We start from the raw sequence: 17,766 nt of genomic DNA, 5'->3' as shown, positions 1-17,766 counted from the left end.
GACTCCTGCTGAGTGCTACTGGGGAAATCTGCCCTTGTGCCTCTGGTGGGGAGGGGGATGAAGAAGCGGCTGCTGCGAGGACCCCCATGGAGCCCTTTGGATAGTTAGCCAGTGGGGAGGGGAGGGGCAGCCTTTCCCCCCTTCCCCCCCCCTCTCCATTCTGCTTTCAGAAAACTGGCACGGTGGGCTTCGCTGACTCTTTCCCAGCCGGAGGAAGGGTCCCACCATGGGCGGGCATGGGGGTGGGGGGCAGGCGGACCTCCCTCACCCCACCCTCCTCTCCCGCAACAACCGCGCTGGGAGTCGATCACTCGGGGTGGCAGGTCCATACAAAATAGATTTATTGATCCAATACACGATTCCGCACGGAACAGATACGGGGGTCGGGGCGCGGTGGGGGGGGAGCTCATGTACAAGGGGGAGGGAGGGGGGCGCCCCTTATGTACAGACTTTACACGAATAAATAAGCGGGGGGGCTGTACAGGCGGGGTGGGGGCTTCAGGGTCGCTGGGCCTGCTCCAGCTGCTGGTGTTGGCTGCGCACGGCGAAGCGGTTGACGTGGACCGGGATGGGCACCACGATCTTGGGGTTCCGCACCGGCTCCCCGGAGCGGCCGCTGACGTTGCCGGCCTTGATGCGCTTCCACTTGGCGCGCCGGTTCTGGAACCAGATCTTGACCTGGACCTCGGAGAGCTTGAGCGCGTGGGCGATCTGGGAGCGCTCCGTCAGGCTCAGGTACTTCTTGCAGTGGAACTCCTTCTCCAGCTCCAGCAGCTGCTCGCTGGTGAAGGCCGTGCGCCGACGGCGGCTCTTGCCCGGGCCCCCCGACGACGACGAGGAGGTCGAGGAGGAGGAAGAGGCGGCGGGAGGAACCGCCGCCGCCGCTTGCTCGCCCACGCCGCGCTTAGCCTTGGCTTTGGCTGGCACCGGGACGCCGCCGCCGCCGCCGCCGGGACCCTCCAGGAACGGCTCCTCTTCGCTCTCCGCCTCCGGCGAGCTGTCCTGCTCGCTGCCGCAGCCCGCCTCGCCCGCCCGCTCGTCCGCCTTCTCCTCGTCCGAGCTGTAGGCGCCTTTGCCGTCTGCGGAGACAGACAGACAGTCATGTCTGATTAGTGGAAGAGGAAGGAAAGAGAGAGAGAGAAACAGACGGACAGACAGGGGCGTCATATTAGTGGAAGAGGAAAGAGTGAGTGAGAGAGAGAGAGAGAGAGAGAGAGAGAGAGAGAGAGAGTGAGACAGACAGACAGACAGACAGACAGGGGCGTCATATTAGTGGAAGAGGAAAGAGTGAGAGAGAGAGACAGACAGACAGACAGGGGCGTCATATTAGTGGAAGAGGAAAGAGTGAGAGAGAGAGAGAGAGAGAGAGAGAGAGAGTGAGACAGACAGACAGACAGACAGGGGCGTCATATTAGTGGAAGAGGAAAGAGTGAGAGAGAGAGACAGACAGACAGACAGGGGCGTCATATTAGTGGAAGAGGAAAGAGTGAGAGAGAGAGAGAGAGAGTGAGACAGACAGACAGACAGACAGACAGGGGCGTCATATTAGTGGAAGAGGAAAGAGTGAGTGAGAGAGAGAGAGAGTGAGAGAGACGGACAGACAGGGGCGTCATATTAGTGGAAGAGGAAAGAGTGAGTGAGAGTGAGAGAGAGAGACAGACAGACAGACAGGGGCGTCATATTAGTGGAAGAGGAAGGGTAGAGTGAGAGAGGGGGGGAGGGAACGCGTGGAGGAGAAGAGGGGACGTCTCTCCCCACGGAGAGGGACCGTCCCGTCAAATAGGAACCCCGACACGCGCGGCACTGCCCCACGGATCAAACCCGGGCCAAGCTGCCTAGCTCCTGCGTCCCCGAACTGGTAGGAGCAGGAGGCGCGGCTGACACGTCCCACTCCCGCGTGTGTGTGGGTGGGAGATGTCGTCCCGGGGAGGCGGGCAGCCGTGCGGACGCAGCTCCGAAGCAGGACGCCCGAGTAAAGCCGCCGCCGAGCTCAGACGGGGAAAGTGGTCAGGCGAACCCCCCGGTTTCCTCCTCGGGCGGAGACCGCTGGTCGCCGCTTGCGTTGGGCAGATGGAGAACCCCTGTCAGGCCGGGCGCAAAAGGAGAGAACCGGGCAGCCTCTTGCGCTGCAGGCCCAAAGCGCCCTGCGGTGAGGTCGGATGGGGAGGGGGGGGGAAGCTTTGGCCAGTCCGAGAAAGGGGGTCTTTCTTCCCGGACGCCTGCCTGCTTCGGGGGCTGCCCTCTGCCCGTCTGGGCTTTCTGCCAGGAAGAGGCGAGGCCCTTTCCAGAGGCTCCTTCTCCCGCCGCGCTTCCCGAAGCCAGGAAATCCGAGGCCGCCTGGACTCCATCCTCCTGTCCCGTTGCTGAATCCATCCCTCCTCCGGCTCCAGCACCGCCAGCACTGACCTGCGGGAGCTTTGGGGCGGAGGAGGCTCGCCAAGGAAGGTGGCTTGCTCGGAAGGCAGCCGGCCGGGAGGCGCCCAGCACCCAGCTGTGGGGGGGGGGGGATGGAAGAGGCCTGGTCACCGCCACCCTCCGTCGGAAGCGAGCTTCCTCCTTTCCGCACAGACCTTCTGGATCCGCGGCGGTGCTCAGTCGCGGCCCGAGGGCCCGAGAGCCTCCGCTGGGTGGTCCCTGCCCTGCATTGCAATCGCAGGCTCCGCAGGCCGGGCCGCCCAAACGCCTCTGCAAAGCAGGGAGCCGCGCGGGGAGCTCCCGCCTCAGATTCAGGCCGGGACGGGACGGGGTCATTCGAGCCGTCTCGGCCAATGAACCCAGTGAGTCCCGCTTGTCTGAGTCTGGAAATCCGGGCCCTCCCCGCTGACTTCTCCGCCCGGTTCCCCATGGAAGAGCCCAGCAGCGCAGGGGGTGACCTAACGGCCTCTGGGCACGTGCGAAGCGCTTTTTTCGGCCCCGCCGTAATAAATGGACCCGATGAAATCCGGCCACGCCGGGCAAGTTGTCGGCCGAGGAGAGGAAGCTTCCTTCGGAGGGTTCCTGCGGGATTCGGCCAGGTGGTCTCCGGCCGCCGCCCCCAACGGTCGCTCGCTGCGTTCTTCCGATTCGGTTCAGTTTTTAGCTTTCGTTTCACCTTCCGCTCTGGCTCTCGGTCATCCCCGACCCCCGATGGCCTTGCGGGCCCGACAGGCGCTGCGCTCGGAATCGGCTGCCAAAGCGGGGCCGGCTCCGGGACTCGCAGGCAAGCGCCCGAGGAAGGCGGCAGCGCGATCCTCTCCCTCCGCTCGGCCTGCGGGTGACCCGGGGCAGGGCTGCCCGAAACCGCCCTGGCGCGGCGCACAGGCAAGGAAGGGCCAGGGAGCGCGGGCCGACCGCCCCTTTTGCTGGGCAGCGCTTGATGCCGGGAACGGGAAGATTTTGAAGCTGCTCTTAGCAAGGTTGACCAGGTTAGCCTCTCCTGCTGGGCTGGGGATGATGGAGGCTGCAGTTCAAAGCCTTCTGGGCCAGGAGTCCTGGACAACTAACGTCCCCTCGTCCGAAGCCTCGAGAAGGCTGCGTGGTAGCTCGCCCGCCCGCCCCCCCCCCCATGCCAACGATCTCTGGCCACTTCCAATAGGGTCCCGCACCCCCCCCATCCCCCCTGCGACTTGGACCCCCTGCGACCCCGATCTCCTGAGATGCAGGAAGTGCCCCCCCTCCCCCAAGTTCCTGCAATGGGGACCTAGGCTCTCCACGCGTGGGGATCGTCCCTTTCCATCACCCCTTGATTGTGTGAGCGTTCAATGTCTGCACCCCGGGTCTCCGCGCTGCGCCTGCCCCGCAGGGCTCCAAGCGGGGAAAGTGGCGGGAGGGAGGGAGGGAGGGAGGGAGGGGAGCAACGGATTCCTCGCCCTCAAACTAGGCAGCCCGACGCAGAGCGGGCTGCTCCCCTCCCTCTTTTCGTACCGCAAATGTTGCCGGCCAGACCCGACCCCAAACCACCGGATGCCTTAACGGGATTTACTCGGGAGTAACCGCCTCTCTTCTCAGGATGGACGGGTGGTTTCGCGCCGCGTCGGTCGCTGCAACTTTTCGCCGCCAACCGTCCCCGACTCTCTTGGCATCTTCTCGGAGGGAGAAGCACCAAAGGACCCTCCGACCCGCCACGGTCGAAAGAGGCTCCCGACCGGGACTTGCTACGGGAGACCCGCCCGAACTTCCCTCCCCCCCGCAAAAAAGCAGAAAACCCGCCACTGCAGGCATCACGTCCGGCGGCCGCTCTCCGTCCGTCCGGAACCCCTGAGAGTCTCGGGGGCGGCCAGCCCAGAGGGAGAGCTTCGCGCGCCTCCTTTCACAACGGGCGCCGCCACAGCTCGAGGTTGACCGATTCACGCGGGGGTTGGGGCGGCTGCTCCAAGAGGGCTTGTAGAGAGCCCGCTGTCCCGGCCTCTGGAGCAGGGAACGTCGCAAAGCGAGCCCTCCGCCCTTTGGTCGCGAGTGGGAACGGGCGGCTCAGCTCGGCTGCTCCGCAGCACCAGGGACAGCTCCCTCCCTCCTACCCGTGGTTTTCCGGATGGAGCCCCCGGCCCGCGAGAGATCTCTGTCACCGGAGGAAGGAGAGGTCCTTCGGCACGTCCGGGACAAGCGCTCGGTGTGGCGGCTGCGGTGAGGCGCGCAGAGCCGAAGGGACCCTTCCGGGCAATCTCTGTTGGCGTCCGAGAGCGCCCGGTTCCTCCCAGGTGCGCCCTTTGGGAAGAGACTGGAGCCCGCGGGCGGGTTGGGGCAAAGGCGGCAGCCGGATCATAATTTGGGCACCGAGCGCTGTAAGAGAGGGGCCAAAAGCTACGGGGGCCACAGCCGAAGGAGGCACGGGAACAGGATTACGGCCCGGGGGGGGGGGGCGGCTGCTGGCCAACGGGAAGGGAGAAGGGACCCCGCTGACTCTGAGGGTGGGCGATTGCTTCATCCACCCCGGAAGCTCGGTCGGTTCGCATCCCCTGCTGATCCCCCCCTCCCCCGGATATCCGATCGGTGAATAGACAAACTTTCCCTCCGCGATATAAGTTCTTCCCACGCAGCAACCGGCCGGAGGAGCCCTCGCGCAGCCCGCCCACCTGCCGCCACCGAGGGACCCACCTGCCAGGCCGGGAAAGGGGTCCGGGAAGTGCAGCGGCGGCTCCGGGGCTCCTTTGTCCCGAGCCGGAGACAGGTCGCCTCTTTCCAATTCTTCTGCCCCGCTGCGGCGTCGGCAGGGGGGCTCCGCGCTGCTCCTGCCGGCGACCGGCAATTCCTGGGGCGGGTAGAAGCCGTCCGGGGGCTCCCCGAAGCTCGGCAAGGCGGTGGTGAGCGCCACCATGGACGGGACGGCTTGGCCGAGACTGGCGCAGAAGGAGTTGCTGAGGCGGCCGGCGAAGGAAGCCAGCGGGGCCAGCGGGGGCAGCCCGGTAGCGGCTTGCAGCGGCCCGTGGGGCAGCACCAGCGGCCGGTAGGGCATGAACATCGGGTAGCCGGTGTAGAGCAGCGGGCCGGAGCGCGGGGCGGGCGGCGAGTGCCCGATCAGGGAATCGATGGAGAAGGCGGCCCCTTGGCCGCTACTTGGCCTCTGCATGGCGGCGGCCCCGACCCCGCCGGCACTTACCGGCCCGGCTGCCCCCCCGCCAGAGTCCCCGGGGTGACCCGGAGCTCCAGCCCCGGCGGAGGCACGGCCGCTCGCTTTCCGCCTCTGGTCGCTCGGCCGGGGCCCTTCGACGGAGCCGCCGCCGCTGCCGCTGCCGCGCCGTTCCTCCCGCTGCCGCCCTGGCGCTTGGCTGGCGCTGTCTGCCGAGAGAGGGCGGGCGGGCGGGCGGGCGAGGAGGGAGGGGATGGCAGAGGAGGTGGGAGGGGTGTCGCCCTGCCTCCGCGCTCATCCATCTTCCTCAAATTCCGCTTGAGTTCCCCCCAGAGCCGCCCGCCCCGCGGCCGGGCCAGGGAGCAGCGGCGGGTTCCCACTGGAGCGGCCAGGGGGCCCCTGGGAAGCGCCGCCCCCTCCCGCCTCATCAGCCATTATGACTGGTGATTGATGATTGCCAATTACCGGCCGGGCGCACAAGGGCCTTTTGTGGGGCTGGGCGGGACCAGCTGCCCCGCGGGCGGTGCGGGGGAGGGGCCCTACGGGACTCTCCCACCAATCGACTCCCCCGGCCGCGCTCCCCTCTTCTCGGGGCAGGACGGTGAGCGGGTCGCGTCGCTTGTCTGTGCTTGGACGTTGCCCGGTGATGTGCCAGTCCTCCCTCTGCCCTCCTCGCTCGGCTCGCTGTCCGATCGCTGGCGGGGAGCCCTCCTACCCCGTGGCTCTGGGCACGCTGACGCCCCCCCCCCCGATTTCTCCCCATCGTTCGAGTTCTCCCGCTCGAGGGCACCCGAAGCAGCGCCAGTCTTCTTGCCACGGCTCTTGCCACGGTCTTCCCACCGGAGCTCCTGGCCAGCCACCCCGACAGACCCCTTGGTCCTTTTTTGTGGGGGGGGGGAGAAAAGTGGCTCCGTCCACCGTCCTCCCATCTCGCAGAGCCGGAGGGAGAAGGGAGTTTAGAGTTTATTGGCATTTGTATGCCGCCCACTCCCTTGGGAATGGGCCGCCCCGCAAGCCCCTCGGCGCTGCCCTTTCCGAGGCAGGAAGCGCCCGGGGCTCACCTGCTCCTCTGCCTACTTGGGCCGAACGGAGCGAGGAGCGGTGAATTCCCGCACCTGTTGCGCCCAGACCTCTCCTTGGGGGGGGGGGATCTCGGAAGGGTGGTGAGCGTCCTCCCCGCTGCCTTTTCTCCGGGAATCGGGGCAGGAAGGGGGCAGGAGGAGGCTGCCTGGGGGAAAGCCGGGCGGAAGGTCCGAGGCGGAAGATTCCCCAAGTGCTCAGAGAAATGCCCCCCCCCCCGTCCTTCCCGCCCCTTGTTTCCCAGTCAGGGCATCAAATGGACTCTGTGCGCCAAGGCCTGCACGGGACCATCCTGGACCCTCGCACTATGGCAGGGACGCGAGTCCTGTCCCGAGCAAGGCAAGGGGCCGGCACTCTCTGTCACGCCAGTGCCCCCCCTCCCATCTTTTCATCCGCCGCTGCCCCCCCCCCCGCCTCAAAGCGTCCTCTGCGAGCCCCATCCAGCTGCGACCTGCAGCGCCGCCTGGTGGTGACCTGCTGGAGGGGCAGCAGGACCCGCTTGTCTGGGAATCTGCCCACCCATTAGGCTGCGCCGGGCCCTTCTCCCGCGGCTGGACGCGTCCGTCCTCCGCTTGTGCCGGGAACGCGGAGGAAACACACATCCGCGGCCACGCACTAAGGGGAAGCAGCCTCTTTATTCCACACATGGCCAATCTACAAAAAAGCAGGGAGCTTCCCGGGGTTCTCCACACGCCAAAGGCTTTTTTGTGGGGGGGCGGGGTAGAAGAGAGGAAAAGGGGGGTGGAGGAAACGGACGGACGACAAAGGGCTTCTCCGGTTTCCTTTCACCTGCCTTTCCAGCGCGCTACGTCAGTTTGAAGATTTGGGGGTGGGGGGCTCTCTCACTCTGGGGAATCCAGCAGCCACCCCAGTGCTCCCCCAGGGAAGCCGCCGGAATGGGCCAGGGGCTCGCAAGGAGGCTAGGCCGGAGCAGATCGGGGTGTCCAAGCGCCTGGAGTCTCTGCCTGCTTGGTGCGCTTGACCTCACCGGAGCCCAGTCCCAGGAAGCGAGCGCGGCCCCCGTGCGCATCCACGGCCTTCTTTGTCTTCCGGATCTCTGGCAGATCCCTGGGTCCTTCTCCAGACGGCGATTCTCGCTCTCTGCCGCCTCCCTCCCCGCGTCGTCCGGATCGGTCGGAGTGCTCCAGGCGCAGCAGGCTTTCCGTGGAAGAGGGGCCCGCCATACCTATCAGGGCTGGGCTGATGCGGCCGATTCGCTCGGATGGGATTACAGGCAGCCCCCGACGACCACCAGCCCCGGAGGGGGGCTGAGAAGGGGCGGGCGGGCGGCTAGTAAAGGACGTCCTCGAAGCGAAGCAGCACGAACTGATGCAAGGCGGGGGGCAGCTGCAGGTGGGGCAGGGCCTGGGGGAGGCGGCCTTCCAAGCAGCTGCGGAGAGCGCACCTGGCCAGGTGTTGCAGGCTGCGGGGTCCCTGGCCGAGGGCGAAGAGGGACCGGAAGAACCGCGGGTGCTGCTGCAAAGAGGGAAGCGGGGCTCGTGAGAACGGGAAAGGCAACCCTGGCAGCAGAAGCCCCCCCCCCCCCGGGACGCTCACGCCGACTCACCTGCACTAGCTCTTCTGGGACAGCCTGCTGCCAGGCCTCCGTGGCGGGCACTCGCACGTAGCAGTTGAGCAGGGTCTCCAGCGTGCGAGGGGAAGCGCAGCAGTGGCGCAGCACCTGGGGGGGGGGGGAGGCAGGAAGAGAAGCGGGCTGTGAGTGTTGAGAGCAGTTTGGCTTTCTCGGGCCCGAATCCCCGCGTGAAGACGGCGCTAAAGGTTGGGGAAGAGCGCAGAAGTGGCCAAAGAAGAGGCGTGGGGGGGGGGCGAGAATTGCTTGCCTTTGCTTTCCTGTGGTACCTACGAGCCCGCCCACCCCTTCCGCCATCGGGACCCGAAGGAAGAGCGCTGCAATTCGCACCCATTAGAACCAGGGCGGAGATGACGGCAACGCAACCCCCGGTTAACAGAAACGCTGAATCCGCCTCCTCCCTCCCGCCGGGCCGCTGCTTGACCGTGTGGCTGGTGGCCCGAACCTCACGCTTGGCCAAGAGAGCCTCGAGCCCGGAGAATCGAGTTGGCTTAAGAAAGTCCAAGAGTGGGGTGCGCGGGCGGCCACGTTTCCTTTGGGCTTTAGAGGACGCGGCCAAGCCTGTATCCATTCTGCCACTCCACGAATCCCCCAATTAATTTCCTGGCCAGCGGGGACAGTAACCCAAATCCCGAAGTTGGCAGCTCCGTGACTAAGAGCCCGAAGGGACGTGGGCAGCCTCTGGGCACCCTAGGCTTGCACGTCTGGACTGCCCTGCGCTGCCCAGCTCGAACCCTTCTGTCAGAAACGGTGAAGGGTCCGCTTGGGAGGATGGGGTTGGGCTAGATGACCTACAAGGTCCCCTCCAACTGTTCATCTGTTCTCCTCTTCACGGGCCTGGCCAGAGAGAGCCGGCTGCGGCCTTAAGCGCGGCAGCCCCGTGATCCCCGAGGACAGGCAACCACCAGCGTGGACTCCCCCCCCCCCCGCGCCCCTTGCAGTCCGGCCGTCCCCCTGCGTAGGGGGAGAGGGGAGTTGGAGGCCTCGCGGTCTCGTCCCCGGGAGACTTTAGGGAGGCGAGCAAGCCGCGGTTCCTGCTAGGCCGTCGCCTCCTCGCCCCGCGTGGCCACCGGGTGGACTCGCACCTTGAGTAGCGCGCCTGGCCAGACGCGCACCGCGCCGTGGTTGAGCAGGTGGCGCACCGCCAACTCCGGCCGGTGCTCCAGGCGGTAGGGCGCCACCTGCAGGGCGTTGTGGAGCGCCGTGTTGCCGCTGTAGCTCATGATGTTGACGTTGGCGCCGTGGGCCAGGAGCAGCGCCACCACGCGCGAGTTGGCGCTCTTGCAGGCCTGGTGCAGCGGTCGCTGGCGGTCGCGGTCGGCGGCGTTCACCCGGGCGCCGGCTTCCACTAGCAGCCGGCACACCTCGTAGTAAGCGTCCGCCGCCTGGGCGGAGTGGGCCAGGGCGCAGGCTGAGATCAGCGGTGTTTCCCCCTCGGCGTTCTTGGCCTCCAGGGCGGCTCCGTGGCTTAGGAAGAGGCGCACGTGCTCCGCCAAGCCCAGCCGAGCGGCCACGTGCAGCGGGGTATCCCCTTCCTCCTCGGACGCGCAATTCACCACCGCCCCGTGGCTCAGCAGAAGGCGGGCGCACCTGGAACGGGAGGAAACAGCGGGGAAGGGAGTGACGCTGGCGGGTCTTTCTTGAGACCCCAAACCCGGCCGAAACCGCGGCCCGACCCCTTCCCCAAGCGCAGCTCCCGCTCTGGGGGTCCGCCTTTCTTTCTCGCCAGCCCGCTCCCCCGCAAGGAAAGGCCCGACACACGGAGTCCTCTTTAAGCCGGCATCTCAGCGGGGAAGGCGGACTCGAGGATTGGTGACCCCCGAAGCCTCTGGCGCCTCTCCTGCCCAGGGCTATTCAGAGTAGCTGGGGAGGCGACACTCGCTTTCGGCCCCGTCGTTTCCTAAAGGGCCTTTTCCCCACCGCTGAGCTGAAGAGGCTCCCGGGCGCCTTTTACGCAGCGGCCCCACCTCGTTCCCTCCCTCCCCCCCACCGCTGCGCCCAAGCTCTTCTTTTCTATGAAACGCCGTCCAAGGCCGGGCGCTGCCTCGGAGCAGAGGTCAGTGTGGCGCGGGCCCCAGGGCTGCCCGCCACGCTCAACCTAGGGGGCAGAAGGCGCTTCGGTGGGCAGCGGGGAAAGGCCGGAGTGAAGCCGTTTTCAATTCCTACCCGCTTCTACTCCGCCGCTCCGTAGCGAGGGAAGGCCGGGACAACTCGCCGCGGAACAACTCCCTGCGCGACGAGAGTTACCCCGATATCCAATAAACAATATTTCTTTTTATCGGGTAGAATAAAAGCATTGAAGACACGATGCCAAAGGAGGGAGGGGATGAAATGCGAAGGACACAAATTAAAATGTTCTTTTAACTGATTTTAAGTCATTAAACTGTCCAATTGTCCTGCACAGCGAATTGTCCCCCGCGGACGGTGGGGGCCGTGGCAACTGGTCCCGTTCCGTCACGAGGACGGCTGGGTGATTTGGGGGCCCAGAGGACGCCGTGGAGGGCTCCCACTGGCGGCCGCCAGCGATTCTTGGGCCAAAGCACTTCCAGCAAACACAGGCGGCGTCGCATCGCTTCGCGGGAGGCTGGGCGACATCCCGAGCGGCCGCGGCGGCCTTCCCTTTGGGTGTGGCGGCTCCACTATTCGAGAAAGGGAAAGTCAAGGAGTCCCATGCGCGGGGCCCCCTCGGCCACACGCAGACAGAACGGGCTACCTCAGGGCTGAGCGGGCGCTGGAGAAGCATTGCCCAGCCCCCCGTTGTGCCCCCCCTTCCCGCACAGAACTCGCGAGCCTGGCGGCTGGTTCCGAGACACGGCCTAGCGGCCTCTCCTTCCCGCTGGCCGCCCGTGCGCGTCTAGGGCTAGAAAGCGCCGGCGGGGGGCCCCTGCCCCGACACCTGGGAGAAGCCGGATCCAAAAGAGCGCTGCGGGATTTGGCACGAGCCAGTGGATCGGACTCTTGCTTCCACCGCCTTCCAGCTGCCCCGTTTTGCAACAATTCAAAGAGCCAAAAGGGGGGAAACGCGGCATGGAAGCCCGGCTCTGGGGACCTAACGGCCGGGTGCTTTCAAACGCCCCAAAGCTTTCCGAAGCCCCCTCCCCTCCTCTTCCGCAGCCAGCTGCTCAGGGCGAGCCCTCGGCTCTTGCTCTGCGGGGCGTCGCGAGGCGGAGCTACTCACTCGCTCGAAGCGGGGTTCCGGCAGAGGTGGAGCGGCTGAAATCCGCCTTCGGAGACAGCCCCGGGGTCAGCGCCGAAAGAGAGCAGCAGCCGGACGCAGTCGGCGGTGGCCGTTGCGCAAGCCGCGTGCAGGGCGGTCTGTCCACCGGGCGCCAGATCCACCTCGGCTCCGCGCAGCAGCAGGTGGCGCAAACAGTCCAGGTAGCCGCGGCTGGCCGTGATGTGCAGCGGCGTGGTGAGCTCCTGCTCGTAGGTCAGAGACCACAGCCCTGCGGACAGAAGGCGGAGGGTCAGCCGCCTGAGCCTCGGGGCAGCCTCTGGGGGTGGGCGGCCTTCCCAGCCCCAGCTCCCCACCCCCGCAGAGGGAGAAGGGGCGGGAGTGGGACCCCCGCGCCCACAGCTGCCGCCCTCCCTTTCTCCGTGAAGCTGGCCGGCCCCACTCCGCGCGCTCTCTCGCCACGCACGCAGCTGGCGGGCACTGGAGCGATACTGCTGCCACTCGTGGGAATCGCTGGTGTCGAAGACGGAGTTGGGGCCCACGCCGCTCTCGGGGTCGCTCAGGCAGCAGAGAAGGGTGCAGCCGTCGCCCGCCAGCAGGGCCTGCCAGAAGGCCTGCGCCCCTCCCCGCGCCCTGAGCGTCGAGATGGGTTCCATGGCTGCGCCTCTTCCCCGGAGGGAGACGGACGATGTCCCCGGCGGCGGGGAGCTTTAACCCTGGAACACCTGACCTGGCGCCTGGGGAAGGGCAACGCCTGGGCCGGCAGGAGCGGCGTTCAAGTGCGCCAAGGGGAGCCGGCGTGTGTGTGTGTGGGGGGGGGGGGGGCTTCCCTGCCCGATCGGAGCGGCCCCCGGAGTGCGCCGCCTGGAAGGTCCCGTAGCAAGAAGCACCTACTTTTATAGAAGTTTATATACCAGACCGTAGTGCTTAGGCACCAGGCGAGTCGGGCCCAGCAGCTGCGCTCACACAATCCGGGAAAGCTCAGCTAGTGTAGATCTTGGGGTTTTTTTGGGGGGGGGGAGGGGGGATTAGGGTTACTAAGAGCCATTTCCTCTCAGGAATCACTTTGGTTCTGGACTACTACTGCTGCTGCTGCTGCTATTGTTAGTAGTAGTAGTAGTATAAATTAATATATTATTATTGTCGTTGTTATTTATGAGATTCTATTATTATATTATTGGAATAGAGTATTCCAGTATTTGAGGGGCTGCTACAGAGAGGAGAGGGTCGATTTCCCAAAGGACCAGAAAGCAGGACAAGGAACAATGGATGGAAACTAAACTATGCAACCTGGAATTGAGGAGAAACTTCCTAACAGTGAGTCCAATTAACCAGTGGAACTGCTTGCTACCAGAAATTGTGGGCGCTTTGTCACTGGAGGCTTTTAAGAAGAGACTGGACAGCCACTTGTCTGAAATGGTCTGGGGTCTCCTACTTGAGAAGGGGCTGGACTATAAGACCTCTAAGGTCCAAGAAGCTTCACCTAGGAAGCTTAGAGTTGAACTACTTTTAAACAATAAACTTATTTAAAGATTTGTTGACAGTTTGCCTCAAGGTGTGCCCCCCCCCACCTTGAGATGAAGCAGATTTTGCCCCCTGGAGAGACCGGGGAGGGGGAGGAGGATGGAGCCCTGGCAGCTTTTGGCTGAGATGGACAGGAGGCGGCCCACTCCCACCAGACCCTTCCCTTCTGGAGGCACCCAGGGGGGCAACCTCTGCAGTGGGACTTCCGGCCCCGCCAGCCGGGCCTCCTAGCCAGCCCTTCCTCCAGGTGGGAGAGAGAAGCAGGCTGGCAGGTCTTTGGCAGGTTGGGGGATAATTCAGCCAACTCATTGCAGGAGGAGAGTTAAGTTAATCTCTTCCCCCTCCTGGTCCTGCTTGTCCCAAAGCTGCTTGTTTTCAGGAATTTCTGGGTCCTTTGCTTTTTGAAGAGGCTTCTTGCTGCCTCAAAGGGAGACCAATCCCCCACCCAATCCCCCCCCCCTCCCTCCCATCTTCTCAGAGCTGAAGAAGCTTCTGGGACAAGAAGGAGCGTCTTGAGAAAGGAAGGGAAACAGGAAGTCCAGAGGCCTCCTGAAAACAAGCACATTTCGGTTAATGTCCAAGAAATGGTGGAATAGAATCATCCAAGAAAAGACGCCAAGAACAGGGAGAAAATGAAATGGGAAAAATAATAATTTATTAATTATTTTGAATAATTCCATCGAATCGTTCAAACTCTCCCACGGGGATTTGGCCGCAGAAAGTTGGCCGTGGGGGCGGGATTTACAGATTGCAGATTAGCAGAGTTGGAAGGGACCTTGGAGGTCATCTAGTCCAACCCCTGCCCAAGCAGGAGACCCCACACCATTTCTGACAGATGGCAGGCAGATCTCAGCCTGCCCCCCCTGAGTTTGCAGCCAGCTCAGCACCGGCCGCGCAGGGGTGCGGCGGCAGCAGCAGCACCCTGGAAGCCTCCGAGCTTCCCTCCTGCTCTTACCCCATTTCTGGCTGGTCCAGCGCAGGTCCGGACCCTCGGCGTGGATGAGCAGGTTGACCGCCGACCGTTCGGAGAAGTGGCGCTGCACCTCGGCCAGGTTCCCCGTGTAGAGGGCGTTGTGCACCACGGGGTCCCGGCACTCCAGGGGCCCCTCCTGTGCCCTCCTGCTCTGCAGGGCCCTGGCCATCTGGGGCCCCTCCCCCCTGCCAGGCCTGGGCTCCTCCCGCAGCTCCTGGAAGTCCTTCCTGGAAGGGCCGGAGAAGGAGGGGCAGCGTGCCATGGCCCTCCTGGAGGAGCTGCGGCCTCCAGCAAGCAGCCACCGGGCGAAGCCTCTCCTTGCCCCTGACGGAGCCCCTATAAATAGCCTTTTTCTGGCAGCCAGAATTAGATCATCTGCCGGTGGGTCATGGCTTCCCAAAATATATTCCACTTGCGTGCCAAGGCAGCCCGGGTTCCATGCCAAGCCTGGCCCTCTGGCAGGGAGGAGATCAACCAACCCCTGGAACAGACGGGAGCCTCATCCCCAGAGACTTTCGAGAGGAAGTCTGGGCTGCCCTCTGCCAGGAATGGGGGCAGGTGGGTGGGACGAGATCAGGGGTCACCAACCTCTTTGGACCTCAGGGACGGCTAAATCCGTAATTTTAAATCCCAGGGGCCACCAATAGGCAACGCTGCCCTCCAACCCACTGCGCCAGCAGCCGGGTGCATCGGCTGCTCAGAGTCCGCTGGAGCAGGGGCTTCCAACCTGTGGGTCACGACCCACGGCCTTTTAGCAACGGGGCCAGATGAGTGCAAATATCTAGGGTGCTGGGGCCTCATGGAAGCATGATGGGCACTGGTGGCCTTACTCACACGAGCGCCCGTGGCCCCACTCACCCAACGGGTGCTCACACACACGCACCTGGCTCTCTCACAAAGCCATCCCCCTTCCCCTCCCCTCCCCTCCCTCCTTCCGCTCCGGGCCAACAAGCAGGAAAGGTCGGGAACTCTGCCCTACAGCATCCACATTGGTTGACGACGCCTTTTCCTAGAATATTCCCATGGGATATTTTGTGGTGGCCTAGAGGTGGAGCTCAGGAGGCTGTGAGTTCAAGCCTAGGTAGACGCAGATATTTCTCTCTCTGGACACAATCAGGATTCATCCACTGAACAAAACTCCGCATTGGTGACAGGGAAGGGCATCCAGCCAGTAAACCCTCAGCCCTATTCAGGTGGCCAGGCGCCACCCTGCAAAGGATTATGGGTCATTAAAAGACGACGATGATGATTCCTATTGGATATTTTGCTGCAGTCACAGGCCCCCTCTTGGCCCCGGCTGGCTTTGCAGTCCTCGGTGCGGCTGACTCATTTTTCTGACCTCGTTTTATGGGCTGCTCATAAAAGTTTGACTGGCTGCCTTTGGGAAGCTCATCTCCCTCCCTCCCTCCCCCCCCCTCTCTCGGACGATGGTTCATGCAGTGGAACAGCCAACAAGAAACACCCTGCGGGGGAAGGGAGGGGAGAGATAACCGTGTTTCCCCCCATCACCACCCAGCAGTCTCTAATCCAATTAATTCGGTCAGACTAGGGGTGCCAAACTCAAGGCCCAGGAGCTCCATACGGCCCGCAAGGTGCTTAGATGTGGCCCGAGGGGCAGCCCTGGAGAAGACAGCGAAGGACCAGCCCCCCCCCCCCCCGTGCCTCTGCCAGAAAAAATGGAGCCTGGGGTGGCTGTATGGCCGTGTGCCCATCCCAAGCTCCGTTTTCGGCTGCGAGGCCTCCTGCCAACCTTTTGCCAGCGAAACCCTCAGCCTCCCCAAGCTCCTTTTCCCGCTGGCAGAGCACTCAGGCCGGGGCAAAAGACGGGCTCCAAATCTGCCCAGGCAGGGTCCCCCTAGCTCGCTTTAGGGGCAGGGGGCCTCATGCGGAAGGCGGAAAGGCCCTTTGATGTCTGGACGGTCACGCCAGGCGTTACGATGACCTCGGGGGGGGGGAGCACCGGCTGCAGCCCCTCCTATGCCTTCCTAGAGTGGGCATGGCCACCCAGAGAGCAGATCTCCGGCTCCCTGAGGTGGCACCTCTTCAAGCACAGGGACCCCACTTCTGAGGAGGGGAGAGGGCCAGAGTTCTTGGGCTAATGGGTCCTTCTGCTGGCACAAGACAGATTCTCCTTCAGTCCCTGCTAGTGGGGCTGCGTGCTGGGGGAAACGCGTGGCCCAGGAGGACCCCTTCCCAGGGGGTGGGCAGCTGTGGAGGGCAGCTTGGGTATGAGCTGGGCAGGTTTCCAAGGTTTCCTCCGCCCTTGGGGGCCTGACAGGCAGCGGGGGGGGGGGAAGGCTTCCAATGTCCCAATAGGAAGGGGGTTCGGATTCAGGGTTGGATGGGGCTCCAGTGAAGGGTCTTCTTGGGCCACCCGATGGGTGGTGAGGATTGCTTGCAAGGCCCACACAGACAGTCCTGCTCGCCCCCTGTCAGCCATTCTGGAGGGTCTCTGCAGCCGGGCCCTGATCCTGCCCACGCACAGCCTGGCAGGGGTTAGGGGGTCCTGCAAACCCCTCCCCCAGCCAGGCCTCCTGTCCAGTAGAGGGGTCTGGCGGGAAGCGGGGATCGAGCCTCTGCCTCCCTGTGCCCTCAGCTGCTCGGCTGCCACCACTTCTTCCTTTCTTCCTATCCCTCTGCCCTCCGTGCCCTCTTGGCTCAAGGTGGCCATGAGGCTTTCTGGACTCCCCACAAGAGGCCCCCTTCCCCACCCCACCTCCCACAGAGCCACCAAAAGGCAGTGCTGGGTTCCTTGTCCTGGGCGCCGTGCCAGGGTCATTCTTAATGCAACACCCCCCCCCCCAAGAGACCCCTCTGCCCTCCGCAGAATTGTGCTTCTGTGGCCGCCAGGGGCGTCACTTCTTCTGCCCCGGCTTCTCTGGGCCCGCTGGCAGATTCTCCTCCTCCTCCAGCTTCCTTCTGCCCAGAGGAGTTTTGTTGTACCAGTCCTGTGGGAAGACACCAAAGGGCACCTTCACCCACCGGGTGGCTGGATGGGCCCTCCTGGCTGCCCTCTCTGCCCTGGGGGTGGGTGGGGGGATGACACTGCCGGCTTTATACAGGGGAAGAGGGTGAGGCGCCCCCCGGTGAGGCTGACGGAGGAACAAGGAAGGCGGCAGTGACCCCCTCCGAAGGTTGGGTGGGCGGCTGAAGTGGGGCACGAAGAGGACCAGGTGGAAAAAGTCCCAAAGAGCTCCGTCATCTGGGTCCTCATTTTACCAACCTCGGAAGGACGGAAGGCTGAGTCGACCTTGAGCTGGCCGGGATCGAACCGCCGGCCGTCACCAGAGTCGGCCTGAAAAGGTGCCCTCTAACAGGCCCTCCTGATAAACGCTTCCCTTTGGGAAAGGCCCGCGGAGGCCGAGGGGAGGGGGGGTACCTGCAGCAGCCCCAGCTCCTCGGGGTAGATGGGGTCCACCCTGCCCAGCATCTGCAGGAACTCGCTGGCCGCGAGGGGCTTCTTGACCAGCTGCAGGAGGCGCCGCTCGGTCAGCACCATTTTCACGGCCCTGGCCAGGCTGCCCTGGCTGTAGCTGTCCGACACCTTCGCCAGGCCGCTCAGGTCCAGGCTGCTGGTGACCTCCCCGCCATGCCTCTGTATCAGCCGCTGCCAGGACACTGCGGAGGGCGAGGAGGGGGGGGGGCAGGGGTGAGGGGGAGGGGTCTCCCCAGCGCCCTGGTCCCAGGGAGGCTTCTGCAGGGGGGGGGACGGGGAGGGGGAGGGGGACAGTGGGCTCCCTGGGCCTCTCTGAGCTTGGCAGATTTCTCGCAGGGGTTTCATGACCCAACTAGGGAAGATCATCGGTGCCAGAAGGAAGTGGGGTTTGGGAGCAGGAGGAAGGAGGAAGAAGAGGAGGAGGAAGCCAGAAGGCCTCCCC

The 17,766-nt window shown here is 64.4% G+C and overlaps 2 protein-coding genes across 2 annotated transcripts; both read right to left on the bottom strand.

Annotated features, from left to right (window-relative positions):
• Positions 1–498: 498 nt before the first annotated feature.
• Positions 499–5,545, bottom strand: GBX1 (gastrulation brain homeobox 1). Its single transcript, XM_032234764.1, has 2 exons — positions 5,074–5,545; positions 499–1,079 (listed from the first exon to the last, which is right to left on the bottom strand). The coding sequence occupies exons 1-2, from the start codon at positions 5,543–5,545 to the stop codon at positions 499–501; spliced, it is 1,053 nt and encodes a 350-aa protein (XP_032090655.1).
• Positions 5,546–7,915: 2,370 nt separating this feature from the next.
• Positions 7,916–14,057, bottom strand: ASB10 (ankyrin repeat and SOCS box containing 10). Its single transcript, XM_032234763.1, has 5 exons — positions 13,871–14,057; positions 11,395–11,662; positions 9,302–9,806; positions 8,193–8,306; positions 7,916–8,101 (listed from the first exon to the last, which is right to left on the bottom strand). Exons 1-5 carry the CDS (start codon positions 14,055–14,057, stop codon positions 7,916–7,918), a joined length of 1,260 nt encoding a protein of 419 aa, XP_032090654.1.
• Between the last annotated feature and the right edge of the window lie 3,709 nt (positions 14,058–17,766).

Source organism: Thamnophis elegans, chromosome Z (assembly GCF_009769535.1).
Source record: "Thamnophis elegans isolate rThaEle1 chromosome Z, rThaEle1.pri, whole genome shotgun sequence".
NCBI classification, from domain to species: Eukaryota; Metazoa; Chordata; class Lepidosauria; order Squamata; family Colubridae; genus Thamnophis; species Thamnophis elegans.
The sequence above is the reverse complement of the archived record's forward strand: the minus strand, read 5'-3'. Positions and strand labels throughout refer to the sequence as shown.

Bases quoted from the DNA above. Each gene is read 5' to 3' on its own strand.
- ASB10 (XM_032234763.1), bottom strand. From the start codon at position 14,057: ATGGCCAGGGCCCTGCAGAGCAGGAGGGCACAGGAGGGGCCCCTGGAG. The intron at 11,663-13,870 runs GTAAGAGCAGGA...TTCTGTCCGCAG, and splicing joins CTGGACCAGCCAGAAATGGG to GGCTGTGGTCTCTGACCTAC. The intron at 9,807-11,394 runs GTGAGTAGCTCC...CTCCCGTTCCAG, and splicing joins CGGAACCCCGCTTCGAGCGA to GTGCGCCCGCCTTCTGCTGA.
- GBX1 (XM_032234764.1), bottom strand. From the start codon at position 5,545: ATGCAGAGGCCAAGTAGCGGCCAAGGGGCCGCCTTCTCCATCGATTCC. The intron at 1,080-5,073 runs GTGGGTCCCTCG...CTGTCTCCGCAG, and splicing joins CCCCTTTCCCGGCCTGGCAG to ACGGCAAAGGCGCCTACAGC.